Here is a 21,802-nt window from a genome sequence, read left to right on the forward strand (position 1 = left end):
GCTGTGTGGCCCTAGGCAGTGATTTAACTCTGGGTCTTCCTTGTAAAGATAAAGACAGGGCAGGTAGGAAGGATGCTCAATTAGAACCCTGGACCCTCACTCCTGTAATGTATGTAGAAGGCCAGTGTCTCCTACAGGGGTGAGACATCCTACAGGCTGGGTGTCCTCTGAGAACCCTACCTGTCCCTTATGTAACCATCCTGTGGCAGGAATGAAGATACTCTACAGTAGGGTGTTGGGAGATGGCTCAGTGGAAAAAGTGCTTGCTGTGCAAACATGATGACCTGCAGTGAGAATTCTGGAATTTGGTTTTCTTTAAGAAACACAGAAATATTATTAGGTTTTTGTTTTAATCCCAGGTGTGGGATATGGGCCTGCTTCGCAGCAGCTGACTGTGATTTGCCTCATGCTCTAGCAGAGGAATGGTTTTGCCAGCTTCAGGTAGTTTCTGCAATTGTATGACGATTGGAATTCTGGGAACTTTTCAGAGAGTATATAAATGTTAGGCCCCGAGAGGCAGGGTGGGTGGTTTTTGGTCATTCAGGGGGATTGGCTGCAGTTTGTTAGTAGTTGTGCTCTCTCTCTCTTTCTCTGTGTGTGTGTGTGTGAGTGAGTGAGTGTGTGTGTGTGTGTGTGTGTGTGTGTGTGTGTGTGTATGTGTGTGTGTGTGTATGTGTGTATGCTCTATCTTTCTCTCCTATCTAGTGATGTGGGTGGGAAACAAAAAGTAGCAAAGGCCAGCTGCAAGGACCCAAGTTCATTACTTATACCCATGTAAAAGGAGCTAGGTGTGGTGGTGTGCACCTGTGGCTTCAGTGCTGGGGAGGTGGGGAGAACAGACCCTTGGGGGGCTCACAAGCCAGTCAGGCTAGCTGAAACAGTAAGCTCCAGGATCAGTGCTCTCACTGGCACTGACAACACAATGAAGTGATAGAGGAGGACATCCCAGCACTGGCCTCTTGCCTCTGCCAGGATGGGGGCATGTACAAGTGCATATGACACATGCATGCATGCAAGCACACGCATGCACACACACACAGAGACACACATACACACACATACACACAGAGACAGACAGACAGACAGACAGAGAGAAATTTTAAAAAGACACTTGTGCCCCTCCCCCTTGGTCTGTCTATTAAAACTGGAATTTCCCCAGGAGTCATCTCATGCTGGGAGAAGGAAAAGGCAAATGCCTGGGCCAGCCAGAGGGGAACCTGTCTCCTGGAAAGAGGTTTCACATAGTTCTGACAACTAGTCAGATCTCCTTGCAGGAGAGACTAGGCCCCTGACAATGCTGGTGGAGAGCCCTCCCCTACAGGGAATGTCCTCCTTTACAACCTAAGCCCTGAGTCAGAACCTAAAGATGGACTGAAGGGATGCTGGACTTCTTTATTCCTGATATAGTCACATTAAATAACTCCCTCCCCTCTCTCTGCGCTTCATCATTTCTTGTCTCTTTAATTGAGGAGGAATGCAAGCCTAAATTGTTAGGGCCGTCCAGGCCCAGGCTGTGACCCTTACAACTCCAGCAATGCTCAGGCGGCAGACTGGGCTGTGTTAGCCTCTTCTGTTGGTATCAGAAGAGTTGGAGTCACCTCCCACTGTTTCCTGGGAGGGTTTCCTGAGGCTTGCTGCTGCACGTATACTGTGGAGTCTCCCAGGAAGCACAGCATTGTGATGGTCCTGGCAATGAAACAAAACCTTCTAGAATGTTCCACTACCAATCTCCTTTGAAAAGCATGTAAGAGGTGCCCCAGCCTTCTGCACTCTAGGAGACCCTACATCTCTCCCTCCCCAGCACTCTGTTGGGGGAGCCTGTTCAGACTCTTACAGGAAAATCTGTTACTTTCATGTGGCACAAAGACCAGCTTTGGAGAGATGCCACAGCCACGCACACTTCCCATCCTGCTCTCTCACAGCAACTCCAGGTCTCAAACGCCAAGGATGAGACTGCAGCAGGTTCCTTCTAACTTCTTCCCTTCACCCCCATATACTCCAAAGACTCTGAAGGTGCATTGAGAAACCAGTCCTCTGGGGATGGGAACTAAGTTTCTATTTATAGACTGTTAGCTGGCTGAGAACAGGGACAGACACAGAGAGCTCAGGGAGCCTTAGAGGGGGAAAAGAGCTACTTTCCATTCTTAAATCAACTTTTAGATTCTGAGGTAACTGAAATATTGTAGCAGGAATGTGGGGATGGGCCTTTCAGTTCCTGCAATACAACAGGCTGAATAACCCCACAACAGCCAGAGAGCAGCTGGGCAGAATACAACAGTCATCCTGTTACAGTCATTCAGCTGGGGAAATGGGAAATGTGTTGGCTCTGAGTGAGGATCTCTCTTAGCAAATAAGGGGTGGAAGAAGGTGCACAGAGGTGAACCACAGGGCCTTTGCACAGCAGAGATAAGCAAAAGGATCCACTCTGCCCCTTTGCATTCTGCAAACAAAAGTGAGATGAGAAGAGAAAACGGGGCTTTGGCTACAAAAAGGGGAGCTAATGCATGGGAACTAATAAACATGGGAATTGAAACGTTTCTCCCCAAATGCTATGCATGCTGTACTCCTTGGTTTAGAGGGTCTAGAGAAAGGGGATATTGAGTGACGATTAAAAAGCATTGGGCAGAGATATGAAATTGTACTACTGAACCATTGGTTATAGGGAAGAAAACCAAACCAGAAGCCATAAAGGCACACAGGGAAGGATTGTAGCTGGGTGGTAGTATAACTGTAATCTCAACACTGGAGAGGTTCTCACAGGAGGATCAAGTGTTCAGGGCTAGACTGGGCTCACATAGAGAGGACCTGGTCTTAACAACATCACCAAAGCCTAAAACCAAAGTAAAACAAAGAAACTTAACTGTGGGAGGGAGAGATGGCTCAGTGGGTAAAGTGCTTGCTTTGCAAGCTGAAGAACCTAAGTTTGATCTCCGGAACCCATGTAAGTGGCCAGCTTTGATGATGTAGGCTTGTAATTTTAGTGCTAGGGAGGTAGAGGCAGGAGCATCTTTGAGGCTTGATGGCCAACTAACCTACCTTAATTCAGGCCAGTGAGAGATTCTGTCTCCAAACCAACCAACCAACCAACCAACCAACCAACCAACCAACCAACCAACCTACCAACCAACCAAATAGATAGTGTCCTGGAAAATGGTACCAAAAGTTGGCCTCAGGCTGTCATACAAAAGTACATGAAACACCCCCCCCCACACACACACACCAATAATAAATAAATAACACCAATAATACAAAAGAAAGACTGTTGCTATTACTATCTATTTTGAGAGGCAGAAATAATAGAGCTGTATAAAATGTAAATAACAGCCACTGACATCAGAAACTTATAAAGAGAAAAAAAAAGGCCAATGAGATACAGGTCAACAGAGAATTAATTTACAGGAAGCTGCATCTGAGGGCATTATGTAGATAGGGGCACAAGAGATAAAGACAAGAAAAATAGGAAGCAGATGGTAAGAGCCTGGGAGGATAAAGAAAGGAGAAATTTCTTATATCCAGTAAGAAGCCCAGCAAGAAACAACAGGCAGTAGAGAGGCTGCATTTAAACAGATTGCGACAAAGAATTTTCCAGAACAAATGAATTTTTAGAATCAAAGTATTTAATACATTCTGACTTCAAAAGCACTCTGGGGCTTAGGCTTGATGGGTAAAGTGCTTGTGTGTAAATGTGAGGACCAGAGTTTGGAACCCAGCACTCACATAAAAGGCTGGGGGACATAGGGGCTCAGCTACAATCTTAGCACACAGGAGATAGAAATTGGGGGCTCTTGGGCCAAACCAACTAAATAGACTAGCTGGATCTGTGAGCTTAGGACCAGTGAGAGAGACCCTTAGTAGATAAAGTGGAGAACAACCTAGAGAGATGTCTGATGTCAACCTCTGGCTTTCACGCTCACATGCACACTAGTATAACCACACATATGTATGTGTACTACACATACACATTTAAAAAAATGAACCAAAGAACTTTCTAGACATGACATATAATAAAGCTATTCAAGAGTACAGAATACAAGAACTCCTAAGATACTTGATTATTGGCAAAGTAAAATGGGGTAGAAAGCAAGCTTCAACATCAGCAATAGTAATGAGAAAAAACTGGGCTATTATCTTCAGACTTTCTATTCCTGCACTTAGAATGCTAAATTGCCATTCAGAGGATAGCACAAAAGTAAAGATACGTCTAGATTACCTGGTTTTACCATGGGAGACGTTAACATTCTCAGCATTGCAACCATGAAAACCATGAACAGATCAGATTAATCAAAAAGAAAAGAAATTGAACCAGGAGGGAAAACTTGGGGAGAGATGACCAGTAAAGAAAATGACAGATGTACAGCTAAATCTAAAGAAGTAGCAACCTAGGGCCAGAGCCAGTGAGTGTCACTGATTCTAGTCAGAAAAACCAGACAGGACTGAAATATTGGGAATATGGTACGCATGATTTGACTGGGTCTTATTGACCCATGACTCCGGCTACTAAGACAGAACAGGATCACAAGTTTAAGACCAAGCTGGGAAACCTACTAAGACTTTCTATCAAAATCAAAAATGAAGAAGTTTAGGAATATAGCCTAGTGGTAGAGCACCTGCCTAGAATCCCCAGTGAGGGGCTGGGGGTGTGGCTCAGTGGTAGAGCTCCTGACTAGAATTCCCCCAGTGAGGGGCTGGGGGTGTGGCTCAGAGGGAGAGCACCTGCCTAGAATCCCCCAGTGAGGGGCTGGGGTGTGGCTCACTGGTAGAGCCCCTGCCTAGAATCCCCCAGTGAGGGGCTGGGGTGTGACTCAGTGGTAGAGCCCCTACCTAGAATCCCCCAGTGAGAGGCAGGAGTGTGACTCAGTGGTAGAACTCCTGACTAGAATCCCTCAGTGAGGGGCTGGAGTGTGGTAGAACCTTCCTTAGAACCCCCAAATGAGGGTATGGGATCAAAAGTGAAGATTCTGGAAGATTCATGAAGAGTTCCAGTACACCCAAATTGAGAAACACTATAGGACATGACTGTCTGATAATTTTCAAAACTGTTAAAGTCATAAAAATTACATGTATGGTTGAAGGTGATGAGTGAAATAGAAGGGCTAGGTGTGTTTGTGTCCTGTAATTAGAACTTGTTACTCCAAGGAAGTCCTGGCACAACACACAGAACCTGGAGGGGCCTTTGTGTGAGCCTGGGTAGGGGTTGGGGTAGGGTTGAGGGTAGGAGGTGGGGATCTATAGGATTCTTGTATTCTCTTTGTACCTTCTAATGTATTTTCCAATGGGAAACCAATTACAGCAACTAAAACTTGTTATTGGCATATACCTAAATTTCTAAAATTATATATATAAAATGTATTTTGATCTTATTTTTCCTCCATTGACTTCTCTTGGCCACCTTCCCACTTCTATGAATCCCCTTTTCCTTCCTAGTGGTTATACTACTAAAGAAAACAATCCTTCAATCCTTCCTTCTTTCTCTCCTTCCCTTCCTCGGTAGCTATTGAATACCTATAGATTGTCTGAGGGGTCATAAACCCCTCACTTCTCCATGATGGAAGGTTGAAGGGACCCATCTCGTGGGCAATCTCAGCTGCCGGGAGTTCCCAGTACAAAGGTCTTGAAGACAGCCTTCAGTACAAAGACTTAGAAATGGTTAGTGTAGGTAAAACTTTAAGAGATGACTTTGGACTGACTGTTAGGCAGCCTCAGAGAAAGAGAGCCAGGATCCATGGGCCATGGATTTGGACTATTTGTGGGTAACATGTCCCATAGCTTCCTTGCTAGGGCACCCAGAATGACAGGGACAGATGAAAGGTACAGCCACTAATCTTAAAAACTGAGCCCAACCTGCAGCCAGGAAAAGCTAAGCTCAATGGAAAACAAGTTCAAGGCCAGTGAGATGGCTCAGCAGGGCTTGCGGTTAAGTCTGATAAGCTGGATTCCATCACTGGGACCCACAGGGCAGAGGAAGAACTCACTCCAGCAAGTTGTCCTTTGACCTTAGCATATGTGCTGTGGCATGTGTACACCTATCTGCCAATAAATAAAATAAAATGCAAAAGAATAATAACAAGGAGAAAATGTCCTAGCGAACCAGGATTGGAAAACAATTGTCTTAACACAGAAAAACCAGCTATAAAAAAGAGGGACACCTTCCATAAATGTCATATTTGATAATAAAACCGTAAAGAATTTCTTTAAAGTTAGAAATAAGAAAGATGGTCTCCTATCACTGCTTCAATTTAGTATGATAAAGGAGCTGAGCTCTCTCAGCAAGACTGTAAAAGGAAATGAAACAGAAAAAGAAGGCTGGTGTGGTGTGATAGACCTGCAACTCCAACTACATAGAAGGTTATGGCAGGAGGACCAAGAGTTCAAGGCTAGCCTTGGCTATAGGATGGGGTCAAATCCAGGCTGGGAAGCTTAATGAGACTTGTTTCAAAATATAAATGATAAAAAGGCTAGGTATATAGCTCTGTAGTACAGTGGCAGTTAGGGTTGGGGTGTGGCTCAGTGGTAGAGCACCTGCCTACCATGCACAATTTCTTGGGTAGCTCCCCAGTAAATATTTTTTAAAAGGAAGAAAGAAAGATGGATAAATGGAGAGGAGAAATGAAGAAAGGAAGGAAAGAAAAAAAGAAGGAAAGAAGGAAGGAAGGAAGGAAAGAAGGAAGGAAAGAAGAAAGAAAGGGAAAGCTCATAAATGCATGCAAGTGATTATGGGAATAGAAGTGGGGGTAGAAAATTGGGTATGGCTCCTTTAGAACATACAAATTGGGAAAGCCTGGCTACCTATACAGAAACATGTAAGAGAAGACTCAGAAGCTGCACTTAATTCTATTGAAAGTTAGGCTTTTAATTCTAGACCTCATCCTACATACGTGTTTCTGTTGAGCATGCCATGTGTAGACCGTGGAAGATATGTATGGCAGATTTTGGGAAGAGTTAGTATGCAGTTGCTGTTTGACTCATAAGCCTCATGCCTGGGGTCTAATCAGAAGGTACAGCAACAAAAATGCAAAATGGTAAGATCAACTTCTTAGTAGAACAATCCCTCTGTAACCCGGATCCCCTTTGATTCCTGGAACCTATGTACAAGGTGTTGTGTGTAGCCATGGAGTCTAGGCTGATGGCAACAAGGCTAAAAGCATCCATATAATACAGTGAGATTATTTGGTCCAAAGTCATCACAGGGGTACAAAGCAGTAGAAGAGTATCAGTGAAGTGAAACCAAAGCACAAGAAGAGTCCAAGCCTGAAGATGAGCCACTTTGCTGTGGCTGACTTTGAAAATGGGAAAACACCCAATAAGGAGACCTTTAGCAGCTAGAACTACCCTGCTAACACATAGCTTTTCACATACCAAATCTCAGGCTCCCAACATAAAACTGATTTCTACCTTCATGTTAATGATCACAGAATCAGCTCCTCACTAGAGCTTCTGGAGGGGGAGCTTCTCTATGGACACCATGCATTAACCATGAAACCCATTCTAGACTTCGACCTGTAGGATTCTTATATATTTGGTTGTGAGCCTAGCCTTTAACGGCTGAACCATCTCTCCAGCCCGACCTGTAGGATTCTAATAGCACATATATGTTTATATTGTGTATGCACTCAGTGTTTTGGCAGTTTGTTGATGGTAGTGGTAGAAATCACATGTCCAACCTGGAGCACTGGCTAAATAATTCCTAGGAGGTGCATTCTGAGGAGACCAGTTCAACTGCTGGAAAGAATGGAAGGAGCCACCAAGAAATGTACAGACTGCAGTAACTGTCACTGAGGGAAGAGAAGAGGCTGCATTCCATATAAGAAAGGTAATGTGAATATGTATATCTACTTCTGTTTTCAAGGAGAAAGACAGAGGGCAGGGGTAATAGCTCATTCAGTAAGTGCTTACCTTGTAACCTGAGTTGCAAGTAAAATAGATCCAGGTATGGCTGATGTACATTTATAATCCATGTTTGGGAATTAGAGACAAGAGGATCCCCAGGGCTGGCTGGCTGGCCAGCTAGCCTAGCCTGTTTGGTGAGCTCCAAGCTCATAAGAGACTCTGTTCCAAAACCCAGATAAACAGTATCAGAGCTGAAGTTGACCTCTGATCTCTACATGAATATGTACACATGTATATTGCATACATATATGCACCTACATGCATGAGCACATACACACAAAGGATAGGATAAAATTCAAGTAGGCATGGTATCTATGGGGTGAAAGAACCTAGACTTCCCAGTATTATCACTTTTCTATAGCTTTGACTCTGCAACAATGTCAATGGTTACAAATTTGCTATAATGTAAATGGTTACAAAGTGAAAATAATCTTTAAAAGCCCTAGCAATTTCTCTCAGGTGAAACAAGTTTTATAGAAAGTAACTACTAATAAGCAAGGCAAAAGAATACAACACATGAAATGGATGTGTCTAGTTATATACAAGTTGATGATGAAAGCACAGAAAGAAAGAATGCTACTACGTGCTTTCTTTTTTAAAGCTCAGCATTTTATCTGTGATTATAGGAGAGAATTAAACCCAGGGACAAACACTTACATTGTATTTCGTAGGCTTGTTGATTACTTTGTTGAGATCATGGTTTTATATTCAATATAATGGTCAGGCAAAGAAAATAAGAATATTGGGGCTTCTGAAAAATTAATTTTAGTATAAGACAAATTTAGTATAAGATATAAATTTAAGGATAATGATATTGGATTGAAACTGAAAATACCACTGTGACCTTTTGGTGTTAAACAAAACAAAACAGAAACCATTTTTCCAAGGGCTGGAGATGTATCTCAGTGGTTAAGAGCACTGGATATTCTTCCAGAGGACCCAGGTTCAATTTCTAGGACACACATAATGTTTCACATGTAATTTGTTTGTAATTCCAGTTCTAGTTGATGTGATGCCCTTTTCTGTTTTCCATGAACACCAGGTATGTATGGTCCATAAATATGTGTATAGACAAAACACTCATGAATATAAAATAAGTAAATCTAACAAAAAGTTTAGTGTATTTACCCTCCTGACCTGAAAAGTCTAGAAGCAATGAGCAGATGGTAGCAATGAGCTCTCCCAGCTCTTGGTGCTTGAGTTGTGATCTTTAAATGTTATGTGAGACTACTTGAAGCCTATGTAGAAACATCCCATATGAGCTTGGAGCAGGAGGTCACCATGTCCTAGAATACCATGTACCACCAGAAAATCAAATGACCTCATGTCAAGAGACCTAGTTCATGAAGGGAAAAGGATGGGTAAATTTAGGGCTTAAAGAATAACAATGGAGGTAAAGGAGATAAACACCTCTGTGGGTGAAGTGCTCATAATGTAAGCACAAGGACCTGAGTTTGAATCATCAGAGCCTATATAAAGCTGGATATGGTAGCATATGTTCATAATCCCAGTGTTCTTATGAATATGTAAGTGGAAGAAGCAGGAGACTCCTAGAACCTCAGAAGCAAACTTACCTGGTTTGCACAACGGTCAAGAAATACTGTCTCACACAAGGTTACAGTGAAGATTAACACCTCACAATATTCTCTGACTTCTATATGTACACCATGGCGCGCGCGCGCGCACACACACACACACACACACACACACACACACACACACACCGATTAAAATTGAGCAATAAGTACACCTAGAACACATTGAATATAAAAACATATGCTTTCATAGTTGCTGCAATGTTAGAAAAGAGATAGGACACAGACATACACAGAAAGTCAATCTGTTTAACACTGGAAGGAGTAGGTTATGACTTACTTTGACAATTTACAGGTGAAAGAAAAGAGAGCTAAGTGGTTTTCTGCCTTCCTGGCTTTGGGATACCCAAAGAATGTGGGAGAATAGGGCAATGGCTCCTCTTCAAAGTTCCAGAGATAGAATGAGTAAAGGTTGAGAGAATGAGAAAATTACTATTCTGAGTGTCCAAAGACAACAATTCAGGTGAAAGAGTATGCATGGATAAGTTCATTAGAGAAAACGTCAATGGGAGAAATAACAGAGTAGTGATCAGGGACTATGCAGCTCATCTTTACCTGCTGCTCTATTGAGACTCTATGCTCTTGATCTACCTTAACATTCTCCGAACACCAAGGGTATGCTGAGAATGCAGGAAAGAGGAAAGAAGGAAAGAAGAAAAGATGGAAATAAAGGAAGGAAGGAAGGCAGGAAGAAGAGAGGAAGACATATATCATCAAGTTTTTACAATGAACTTCTGGTTTAGAGGACAAAGGGAGGCAGAGAGTGCCAAGTGGTATCACTAGAAGGCATCATGCAGGGACCTCTCCAGGGCCTACGTATTGTCAACAGGGCATGGCACTGGGAAAAAGGGCAGTCGACTTTTAAACAACAAAGGAATGTGATCTAAAATGATAGGAGAAGACAAGTGGCTGCCAGTAGATGAGGAGTGATGAGAGAAACAAGGAGTATAAGGATGCTTCAAGGAACAACAGGTGCACCTTAGTGCTTGCTTATCTCTAAGACAAATAAACACTGAGCTGTGACAATTAGTTTTCCATAGACATATTTTTCTTTTAAGAGTATCAAAGTCTGCTTCTTACCCATTTGTTTTAACACCAGGGATGTTTTTTCTTTCTCTTTTTTTAGATAAAAATACAGCTAACTCTTATTTTTTTCGAGTAAATAGTCTCAGCTCCAGTGATGATCACTTCCATCTAGTTGGTTTACACTGTTGGGATTCTATATAGATTTCCAGAAAGGTAGACTTGGTGAAACTTTTATACATGTATACATAAGATTCACTTCCTAACTCATAGCCAATTCCCAGAAGAGATTTTTCCTACCCAGTGCAAGAACAGTAATGGGTCACCAGGAACTAATCACATAGAAGTTATTTCCAAACTTCAACACTCACTGCTCCTAATTTGGCTCTTTATCTTTTTCTCCATTATTAGAACATGGTATGAGTGGAATGAGTGGTATATGTTTATGCCAGCATATCCTATCTACACAGTACTCCTTCATGTCCAACCCCTCCCATGCTTAGTATAGCCCTTGGCAATATATTGAGTCTTTTCCATGTGCCATCCTGGAACCAATATGATAGATATTTCCATCACTTCTTAATGCTCTGTGCTGTTTCCAGACACACCCTGCAGAACTAGATGCTGCCATACAGGAAAGATGTTTCCCTCCATAGCACAAGCTACCACTGGATCTTCCATGCCCAGAACAGCACCTGGAGACAAAGCCTGGTCTAGAAAAGCTGCCTGAGTCATGATGCTCTTTGCCAGACAAGTCATACCAGTCTGGAAACTAACTGTGATGTAGAATTAGAAACCAATCAGCTGTTCTATATAACTTGGGGCTCCACTCTGAAATTGCCCTTGAAGTTTCACTGTTATTCTTACTTCTCTGATCATCTGACAGGACCCTAGTCTTCTCATCCTTGCCTACCCTGTCCCCAGTGTCTATTCCTGAGCCCAATCTTCTCTTCCAAGGAACATCAACAATTCATGAAGGGCAGGTCCTTGTCATCTTTCTACTGGGAAGCACCAGCTTTCAGGGGGAGGTGGTTAATACTAGCAACTTGAGAGCATCTAGGATTACCTAGATGACACAGCTTTGGCCATGTCTGTGAGGGAGTTTCCAGATTGAGTTAGTTGAGGTAGAAAGACTCACTCTTAATATGGGTATCCCTGTCCCCTGGGCTGGGGTCCTGGACTGAGTATAAAAGAGAAAATGAGATGAATACCAGCAGTCATTCCCTGCTTTCTGATTGTGGTTTGTCATGTGACTGGCTGGCTCTTGCTCCTGCTTCTATGACTTCCCTGTCTTGATGGACAATACCTGCATCTGAAAGCCAAGATAAACCTTCTTCCTTAAGCTTCTGTGACAGGTATGTTGCCACAACACTGAAAAAAGCAACTGATATACAAGGCCATGAGACTCGTACCTGCCCCTCCACAATCCACCTGCAGATGGCTGTCTTCCCATCATAGCCAGGTCGGAACTGGAGCGTGGCTGAGCGAGGGCTGATGTTGGAAATGACCAGATTGGATGGAGCACCAGGAAGATCTAGAGGAGGGAATGAGAAGTGAAAAAAGAGGGTTAACTTCTGTTAAAGCTTAGGAAGGATGCCAAGCAGGTTAGGGAGAAAACAGATTCAAAATGACTCTTTACTGGAAAAGGCACTTGTTTACCAAGACAGGAGAGTGAGAAGCCCTACAGCTTCCCCCAGCAAGGCCTCACAGCAGGGTCTTTCCTCTAACAGTGCCACCTGCTGTGCTCCAGGCCATCTGAAGTGGCATTAGAAGGCTCCTGTCTTATTCATCTCTGAACAGAACAGATAATTAATAGGCACTTGTGCAAAGAAAGACAAGGGAACATTATTACCTCCTTCAGTCTCCTGCCCTGACACCAAAACAGGACTGTCTGACTTCTTTTCCCTGCTCCTGTGATGCCCAGGAAGTCAGGGTTGAGGAAGGGTTGGAAATCTGTAGGCCTTGGATGGGGTATCCAAGACAACAAAATCAGGTAACAGTGCAGAACTCTTTCCTGGACTCGGATATTCTGGAAATGGCATAATGTAGAAGATGAGCCCACCATCTGAGGTTTTTCTGGCCTTAAGCTCACTCATACTCAGACACTAGTAGGCTGCTCTGTAGGGGACCAGGTTTACTTGCCAGTTCAATGAAGTGTTTACAGTGAGAAATTCCCAAAAGGAAGATAGAGGTTAAAGAGAGAGAAGGGGAAAATGCAGAGAACTTCTTTAAAAAGTGAGGACAAATGGCTGGATGTATACCTCAGCAGGTAGGGTTCATCTAGCACCCACAAAGCCCTGGGCTTGATTCCCAGCACTGCAAGACCAGGCTTAGCATTGCACCTTTGTAACTCCAGTACTCAGGAGATGAAGGCAGAAGGTTATCCTCAGTTACATAGGAGGTAACTAGCCTGGGATACATGAGACCTTATCTCAAAAAAATTCAAACAGGTCAAAACAAAACCAAGGTTGGGATGTAGCTCAGTGGTAGAACACTTGCCTAGCATACACAAGGCTCAAGATTCCATCTCTAGAATCTAAGAGAAAGAAAGAAGGAGAGGGAGTAAGTATGGGAGGGGAGAGATAGGGAGAGAGGGGAGAAGAGAAAGGGAGGGAGAGAGGGAAGGAAGGAAGGAAAATGGAGAGAGGAATAAAAGAAAGTAAGCTTGCTATCTTCAGGTTCCTGAGGGGAAATGTTCTAGCTTGCATTGCTGGGGTATTTGAAGGCAGGTCATGCCACAGGGTAATAAAGCCCCTTCGGTAACAACTTGATATTGTCACAAGCAAGGTCTCTAGGATTTTTTTTTTTTTTTTTGGGTTCTTTTTTCTTGGAGCTGGGGACCGAACCCAGGGCCTTGCGCTTCCTAGGCAAGCGCTCTACCACTGAGCTAAATCCCCAACCCCGGTCTCTAGGATCTTAAGGGTCCTTCTGTATCTGACTTAATGAATTTGAAACATAAAATGTTTAAAGCAAAGGACAAGTGACTCTTCTTTCTATTCCTTGACTCTCTGGATTCTTAGAAATGGCTCTTCAGTGTCTAATGGACATAAACCTCCAGCTCAGCAAACAAAAGCCAGCTCCTCAGAAGGACTTATCACTGCAGGAGGCTCTTCCTGCAGGACTCAGGGTGCTGCTTAGTATCTTAGCATAGCCCTCCAGCTATAGATGATCTGGCTTGAGCAGAATCTCAGCAGTCTCCATTCACAGTGGCCATCAGATGCTCACTCTAAGTAGATGCCTCCATTTTCCTTCTGACTCTTCTACTGTAGTTCCAGGTGACATATAGCCCAGGGACAGTAATTCTGGATATAGAGAGGCTTCCAGAGGCCTGTGCACTCATTCCCTGTTGGGAGTGGACAGTGTCCAGGCAACAAAACCTTGCAATTCACATTATCTGTGCATCACTCATTCTTCCTGGTACAGGCTCCATTTTTGATATATAAAATAATGCCCATATTAGGGCCACCACTATGAAAATATCATGTACTAATGATATTTTCAATCTGTGATTTGGGATGTAAGTGTTTTGGGTATCAGTTATTTGGGTACTATCCGTGCACATGTGTTGGGGAGCACTGGCTGTACAAGCATTAGGATCTGGACTCAGATGATCAGAATGGAGAACAGACCAGCCAAAGATCACACTGCCCCTGCCCTGTCCCTGAATCCAGGACTTGGAGATCCTCACCCCCATGACTCAGGATTAAGGGCCAAGCAATACTTCCAGCCACACTGTGCTTTTCCACTAGCTTACTGCACATGTTCCAAAGACCCTATAAGAGCCTGCCCATCTACCCAGCCTGCTTCTGGTCTGTTCCCTCTCAGGAGCAGCCACTATTCTATGTTTCCACCTCATAAATTTCTTGTGTGAGGTTTGTTGCACAGTGTGACTCTGTGGCATTCCTTGATTCCCAGTTGCCACTGTGATAGTCTTGTGCTAGAAGCCTGTTCATAGAACCCATATAAAGCCAGGTATGGCAACTGTCCCTGATAATCTCAGCTCTGGGGAGGCAGAGACTGTGCTTGCTAAGCAGCCACTCTAGCCAATCTGTGAGCCCTAGGTTGAGTGAGAGACTCTGTCTCAAAATAAGTTGAAATGAAATGAAGGAAAGCAACAGATGTTGGTCTCTGACCATCACATGCATATGTGCAAGTGGACCACACATAGAAGGAAAAAAATATTTCATAAGGGATCTTTTTGTAGGCAGAAGACTTAAACCAACTCTGTCTTGCCTTAGTGTGAAGAACTTCCACGAATATGGAATGGAGAATTTATCCCAAAGCAAACTCGGGAGTCTCATCTCACCCCCATGGACTAGTTCCTCTGGTGGGCCCAACTCTCAGGGGTGTGACAAGCACCCATAATTCTGCCCCATGTCAGTGCTAAGGCTACTACTTTGTAATATGCCACTATATGCAGGTGGGAAGACAGGATTGGTCACATGTCCTCCTGCTGGTGCAGACTAGGCCCACACTCAATGGAGCACCATCCCCAACTGATAACAGGGATGACACCCTGTGAATTCAGCTGCTCTCTCAATCTCCTCCTCTATCTCTACGCAAAGTCTGGACTCAGAGGAAGTTTGTTTAGAGTGGCACCATAAGAAGAGGGGAAGATGGATGGATGGCTCTCCTGAGGACTTCTAGGATTCCTGGGGGTTCCTGAAGGCTCCTGAGGGCTCCTGGAGGCTCCCGAGGTACTCCTGAGAACTTCTGGGGGACTCTTGAGAAATCCCAAGGGTTCCTGAGGGCTCCTGGGGGGCTACTGAGGGTTCCTGAAAGCTCTTAGGGGCTCCTAGAGGCTCCCAAGGGACTCCTGAGGGCTCCTGAAGGTTTTTGAAGGCTCCTTGTGGGACTCCTGAGAGCTCCTGGGGCTCCTGAGACTCCTGAGAGCTCCTTTCAGTGCATACATTTTATGTTTTACATTATCTTTAGACACATGTAACTCTCTCCAGAACAATCAGGTTATGAGACTGAACTGGAAGTAGGGATCAAATATGAATTGAGTTCATGTGTTTTCTGGGCCTCTATGAATATAGTTTTCATCCTTTTCAAATAAGGAAAATTGACATGCATGTGTGCGTGTGTGCATGTATGTGTGTGCTGACATGCTTGTGTGTGTATGTGTATGTGCATGCTGACATGCATGTGTGTGCGTACACACATGCTGTGTGCATGCATGTAGTATATGTACATGTGATATATGTTCATGTACACATGCCTGTGCATGTACAAAACCCAGAGAAGGTCGTCACTCTGTGACTCTCTACTTAGTCTTTTGAGACACTGTCTTTCACTGAACTTGGAGCTAGGCTGGCAGCCATCAAGCCCCAGTGATCTTGTTTCTGCCTCATCCCTGTCAGTGCAGGGCTTACGGGCTTGACTGCAACTACAGGTGGACTCTGCAATCCAAACTCAGGTCTTCCTATTCACACAGCAAGTGCTCTTACCAGCAATTCATCTCTCCAGTCCCTTCACTTAGCATCTTTTAAATGGCAGGAGACTTGACAGTTATAATTGTAGGACTGAACCAGTAGACCCATGACAACCTCCCATCCCTGTATTCATAGGCATTTGTGAGGTTTCTGGACACATCTCCATCTTAAACAGAAGCTTGCGGCAGGAGTTAGTGCTGGTTCTCTGGAGCCAAACTAGGTATATAGGAAGATCCTGTGACTTTCAAAGGGCCAAAAACAGAGAGAGCGTCAGACAGTTCCTCACTAAGGAGCAGATTCTGCCATTATGACTAGCTGAACTTGGCCACCCATACCCTGCAGATGTCTCCCTCTCTCATCCATCTCTCTACTCTTTTTTCTTGCTCAGATTTAGTTATTTATGTATGTGAGTGTTTTGCCTGTGTGGATGTATGTCCTCCACATGTATACCTGGTATTGTCAGAAAACAGCATTGGAGCCCTTGTATTGGAGTTCTAGTCAGCTGTGAGCCACCATGAGGGGCCCAGACTTGGCATCTGGGTCCTGTGCAAGAGCAACAAGTGTTGTTAACTGCTGATCCATCTCCCTAGCCCACATTTGCTTATTACAGACCCCAGTCTTAACATCTCAGTAGCTGGATTTGGAAGCTTCATGGGCTTTGCAATTTTTGAGATGGGGTCCCATGTAACCCAGGATGACCCTCAACTTACTGTGTAGCCAAGGATGGCCTTGAACTCTGAACCTATCTGCCTTTACTTAGGGAACCCTTGCATTATAAATGTGCATTACAATACACCTGGTTTGCATGTTCTGGGCATCAAACTTATGACCTTGTGCACATCTCTAGCCCCTCCTAGATTTAATTTCAACATACTTATTTCCCTTTCTCATAGGTCATGTGGTCACTGACTGTGTGCCTTAGAGGGTGAAAACCTTGGGCTGTGGAGACCATGTTTTAGCCCCATGGAGACCACTCTTCTGTTTCCTTTCAAGCCACTTCCACTTGTACTCACACTCTGAGAGACACAGTGAGATACTGGGGTAGGTAAGGGTATTGGTGGATCAGAGTCACAGGTCTCAGCAGGGGGCTAAACCCTGACCTTAGCTCTCAGGACACTTGGTAGTTTCTGCATGGAGATTCCACCATATTAGGAGGATCATAGATTACAAGTACAGAAAAGTTTGGGTGCCAAGATCCACTGACCTGGGGGTACTCCCGAAGAGATGGTGGATGACGTGGTCAGGCCCACACCTGCAGTAGTCATGGCAGCCACATCGATAGTGTAGGTGGTGAGCGATGACAGTCCTTGGATCTTGTACTCGTGGGTCGTGCTGTTGAGGGTGTGGGTGAGCCGAGAGTCATTCCTCCCATACACCTCCCAGGAAATCTGATAGCCTGAAAGACAATGGAAGAGCTGAGCCAGATGGGCCAGAAGTCATCCTCCCTGAGGAGCTCTGGGCCAGCAGGAGAGCACTCGAACTCGGTGGTGAATGGAAGGAGGCCCAGGTCCTTCCTCTGTGTTCACACAGAGCCTCTGCTGTGCCCTCTGTGTGTTTACACGGAGGCCTCTGCTATGCCCTGTTTCTACCACAAGGAGTTCTATAAGAATAGGCTCTGGGACAGCAGGAGCTGGTGCACGCACAGACAAGAGAGTGACAGATATGACCACCAGCCTGCAGCGCTCTGCTGAGCTCACATTTGTTGAATCAAGAGACCCTGCAGTGGTGTTCCCAGTGTCACAAACTGCTCTTTTTATTACCCGGTCTCTTGAACCAGTGGCTTGCTCTAGGGTCCCATCTCATGTGTGGAAACATTTCTACTGGGTGTGTATGCATGTGCTTGCCTGCATGTGTGCGTGCGTGCATGTTTCCTTTCCTTGACGTGATGACTGACAGGCTGCTCTTCCTGTTTTCCTTTTACCTGCCCCCTTTCCCCTCAGTTTTGCATTGCTTCAGAGCTTTGCCTTGCTCCTTACTGAAGATGCTATTTTCTAGGGTGAAAAAATTAATTTTCCTCCTAGTTCTCATCTCAATCTGGCAGGGCCTCCTGATCACAATTTATTTAGCCTTAGATTCCATCATGACTTGGGCTTAGAGAAAAAAAAGACCCAACTAGAGCCTGAGTCAACCCCTTTGGAGGGGAACTGATGGGATTAGAGGGTGCTTAAAGTGTCTTGTAAAGAGGGGACAGTGATGGAGAGAGCTCCTGGGTCCTCGGGCAAAGGAAAACTGCTGAGGATGCCAGCTCTTCCTTCTCTCAGTCAATAAGCTCAGGGATATGGAAGCTCTAAGATGCAGCTCAGCTCCCTCTCGCTCAGATGAAAGCCATAAATAAAGTTAGAAACTGCTCTTGCGGGTGATGGAAACTTAGAGGATGGTGCCTCGGGACTTTAATATTTGGAAAAAAATGTAATGTCAGAACTCACCCCCTGCTCACTGTCCCCACAATCATAACACAGTGTAGTAACTACCAAGTACCTTCAGGGAGACTCAGATATTGAGGGGGGTGTGCGGCTGGAATAGCAAGGCAAGAAAGACCACCAGAGGGATGTTGGCCCTGGAGGCCTTGAGGTCAGCAGGGCATGTGAATTCCACCAGCCAGTGGAGGAGTGGGTCAGCTTCAGGCATGTGCAGCATCAAGCTTCCCTACTCTGTGTAGGCTGCTCCCCTCTCCTTATGGTGCTGGCAAGGGCTGTTCCCATGCAGCCCTGGGTTGTCATCTACTCCATGCTTGCCCAGTGTCAAGTCTTAGGCTCTCTTTCTCCACCCACTCCCTATACTGCAGTTTCCATGGAATGGTGCTAAGATCTGAGTACTCCAGTTCAGCTTCCATGGATGGGTGCTGAGATCTGAGTACCCTTATCAGCTCTTTCTTTATGTCTAATTTGAAATTTGGTGGTGGTGGGGGGTGTAACAATAAAAATGTCACTTCTATAATTTGTAAAGGCTGATTTTGACTGTCAATTTGAAAAGCTCTAGGATCTTCTAGGAGACAAGTCTCGGGGCATGCCTCTGAGGAATTGTCTAGATTGTATTAACTGAGGTTGGAAGACCCACCTTAAATGTAGGTGGCTCTCTCTCATGGACTGGGGTCTGGGACTGGATGAAAAGCGAGAGAGAGCTGAACCCCAGCATTCATTTGGCTTTGCTTCCTGACTGTGGATGCAATGTGAGCAGCCACCTCTGGCTGGACTCCTCCAACTAGAAGGCAAATTTGTTTATTGCTAGGCATTTGGTGGAACTTTGCTGAGCAAGGAGAAGACTAACCAACATAGCATCAGACAGTGCGTTGCTTTAGGGTTGCAATCATGATGCAGTAATGCTTCTACTTTTTCTTGTATTTTCTTTTATATTTTCTCTTATCTTGGGGAGTAGTGGCCTCAAACTCACAGAGATTCACTTAACTCTGCCTCCCTAGTGCTAGGAGTAAAACTGTGTGCCACCATGTCTAGTTTTCTCATTGTGCAATGGCTGACACTCTTCTAAGGGGAGGACAGCATAAGGGCATCCTACCCTAGCGTTGTGAGGAAGGGGGGTGGGCACTAGGGCCCAAGAGGCCATGTGATCCTATGTGGAGTAGGGGGATCCAGGGCTCAATGTGGTTGAGGCAAAAGAAGGGAGTTTGTCTCAAAGTATGTCCCAAGCATTTCATCTGGGCTAAGTCGCGCAACCCACACACACACTTGACAATGAGATACTGTTATCCTCACTTTACAGAAAAGAAAGAAAGAAAGGCGCCCTAGGTACTTGCTAGAAACCAACAGTCCTGCTCCACTGCCATCTTCTCTGGTTGGCTGGCTGGCTGTGGCAGGTTTTGTCTGATTAACCTCTAAACAACATGGGATTCTGAGTCACTCTGAAGGCCCAGGAAGAGGAGTCTTTGTTGAATGCTTGTCTGCCAAGAGATTCTATTTGTTTAAAAGCTGTTCTTTAGCAAAATTTACCAAACACAGCATCTTGTTCATCACGTCAACCTGGAGCCAAAACACAGCAATTTCAGTGTCTTCAGTAAGCACGGTGCTACCAGCGTCTGCTAGAGTCCAAACGGATTGCACTGTAGGCTCAACTTGTTATAGAGATAAATGGACGCCAAGTGGACAACTGAAGAGTTTGTTCTCGGGCTAGGGAGGGGCTCACTGATGAAAACACCATCCCCAGAATGCATATTTAAAAAGCCAGGTGTGGTGATTTATGCTTGTAATGCCGTTGCTGGGGAGGGGTAGACAGCCAGGTCCCTCAGGCACAAGGGCTGCCAGCCTTGCCTAAGTGGTGAGTACCTGACCAAGTCTCTCAAGATGTATAGTGGTTGGGGATAGATCAATGCCTGAGGTTGACTTCTGGCTTTTATCTGGCACCCACATCTGCACACATGTAACTGCCTCTTACCCCCAGCACGCACACACACACACACACACACACACACACACACACACACACACACACGGCCTCCTCTGGAGGGCATAAGATTAGTGCCAACAGAGATCTGAGAACTTCTAATGAACAGTATAGTGGGATAGTGCCACAGGGCAGAGCAGTGAGCACTTGGTGTGTAAGGATGCCCCCTCCCTTTACACATAGCCTTAGAGACGTGTGGGGTGGATGTCGGCAGCTCTGGCCAGCAAGTGCTTCATCTAAGTGCAGCTTATGGGAGGAGTGAGCAGAGCAAAGAGTTGCCTAGAGCCAGCATTCCCAGCTACCTCCAACTGTGCTTCCTACCTGCTGGGAATGGCCCTGCTAACTGAGACTAACGACCACGGGAGCTTCAGAAATAATTTTCTGTTGATCTGGAGTAAATTCTCTACAAGAGAGTAGTGCATCCAATCACAGACTGTCTGTCTGCATCCTGGCCCTCATAAATCAGAGTTTACAGGGGAAGAGTGGGAGATGCTGCAATTTACAACAAGAGCACAATGGGCAATTTACTCAGGCAGGTGCTCTGCCGCCCTTGCTCAACGGCTTCCTTCTTATTTTGACCACAAAATAAAAGGGAGGCACAGAATGGGGACAGTCACTGAGGGTCAGACTGATAAAGCATCATTTCTGACAGACACCCACCATAAAGGTCACATTGCCCACAAACAAACCTTTAGCTGCAAGTGTCTCCCGAAGCCACCTTTCAGCAGTGGGTAGTTTTATACACATGGTGTCTTTGAAGGAGGGGGAGTTGCATGCTAGCATTCCCTGACCTAAGCTCAGAAGGCCAGGTTTGTCTGCAAGCATGTGTGTGTGTGTGTGTGTGTGTGTGTGTGTGTGTGTGTGTGTGTGTGTGTGTTTCTAGATAGCATGTCTTGTTGAACCCAGAGTTCACCTTTTCCGGGCGGACTCCACTTCCTTGGTGCTGGGAATTTAAGTGTGCTCTGTGCATCTGGCTTTTCACATGGGCTCTGGAGAATCAGGTCCATATGCACGCGCTTTACTGACCCGACCATCTCCTTCACCACATGTTGACCTTCTAGGGGGAACAGGCTCATTCTAGGGAAGACTCATGATTTGGGGCTGGGGGTGTCTACCAACAGGCAGGGCATGAAGTATGGAGTGAGTAGCACTGAATGCAGGTGTCCCAGGGGACAATGAGGGCTGGGTGGCACCCAGCTAATGACAGGGTCATTAGCTCTCAATCTGCAAGAGCTTCCCCTCTATAGTGCTTTTCAGAACAGCAAGCATCACCCCAGCTTCTGTGTAGACAGGTTTTTACAGAGTGGGAAGGAGTGGAGAGAAGCACAGGCCAGACAGTGAGGAGTGAGCCACTCTGGTCCTGATGTGAAGGGCAGAGTCTGCTTGAAGCTCTGACTAACAGTGGGGGCGGCCTGTTCACTCAGCCGAGGCTACAGTGGAAGCAGGCCAGCAGGATCCAACTGGGAA

The 21,802-nt window shown here is 45.2% G+C and overlaps 1 protein-coding gene across 4 annotated transcripts in view; it reads right to left on the reverse strand.

The window, feature by feature from the left end:
• Sdk1 (sidekick cell adhesion molecule 1) overlaps nucleotides 1–21,802 on the reverse strand; it is a 986,485-nt gene that overhangs the window by 151,056 nt on the left and 813,627 nt on the right. For all 4 annotated transcript variants that reach the window (XM_063271861.1, XM_039089863.2, XM_039089864.2 and 1 more), the window contains 2 exons: nucleotides 17,145–17,336; nucleotides 11,918–12,039 (listed from right to left, as the gene is read on the reverse strand). In XM_063271861.1, coding sequence (XP_063127931.1) covers nucleotides 11,918–12,039; nucleotides 17,145–17,336 — 314 coding nt within the window. The remainder of the gene's footprint in view (nucleotides 1–11,917; nucleotides 12,040–17,144; nucleotides 17,337–21,802) is intronic.

The sequence above is a fragment of the Rattus norvegicus genome, chromosome 12 (assembly GCF_036323735.1).
Source record: "Rattus norvegicus strain BN/NHsdMcwi chromosome 12, GRCr8, whole genome shotgun sequence".
In the NCBI taxonomy this organism is placed as follows: Eukaryota; Metazoa; Chordata; class Mammalia; order Rodentia; family Muridae; genus Rattus; species Rattus norvegicus.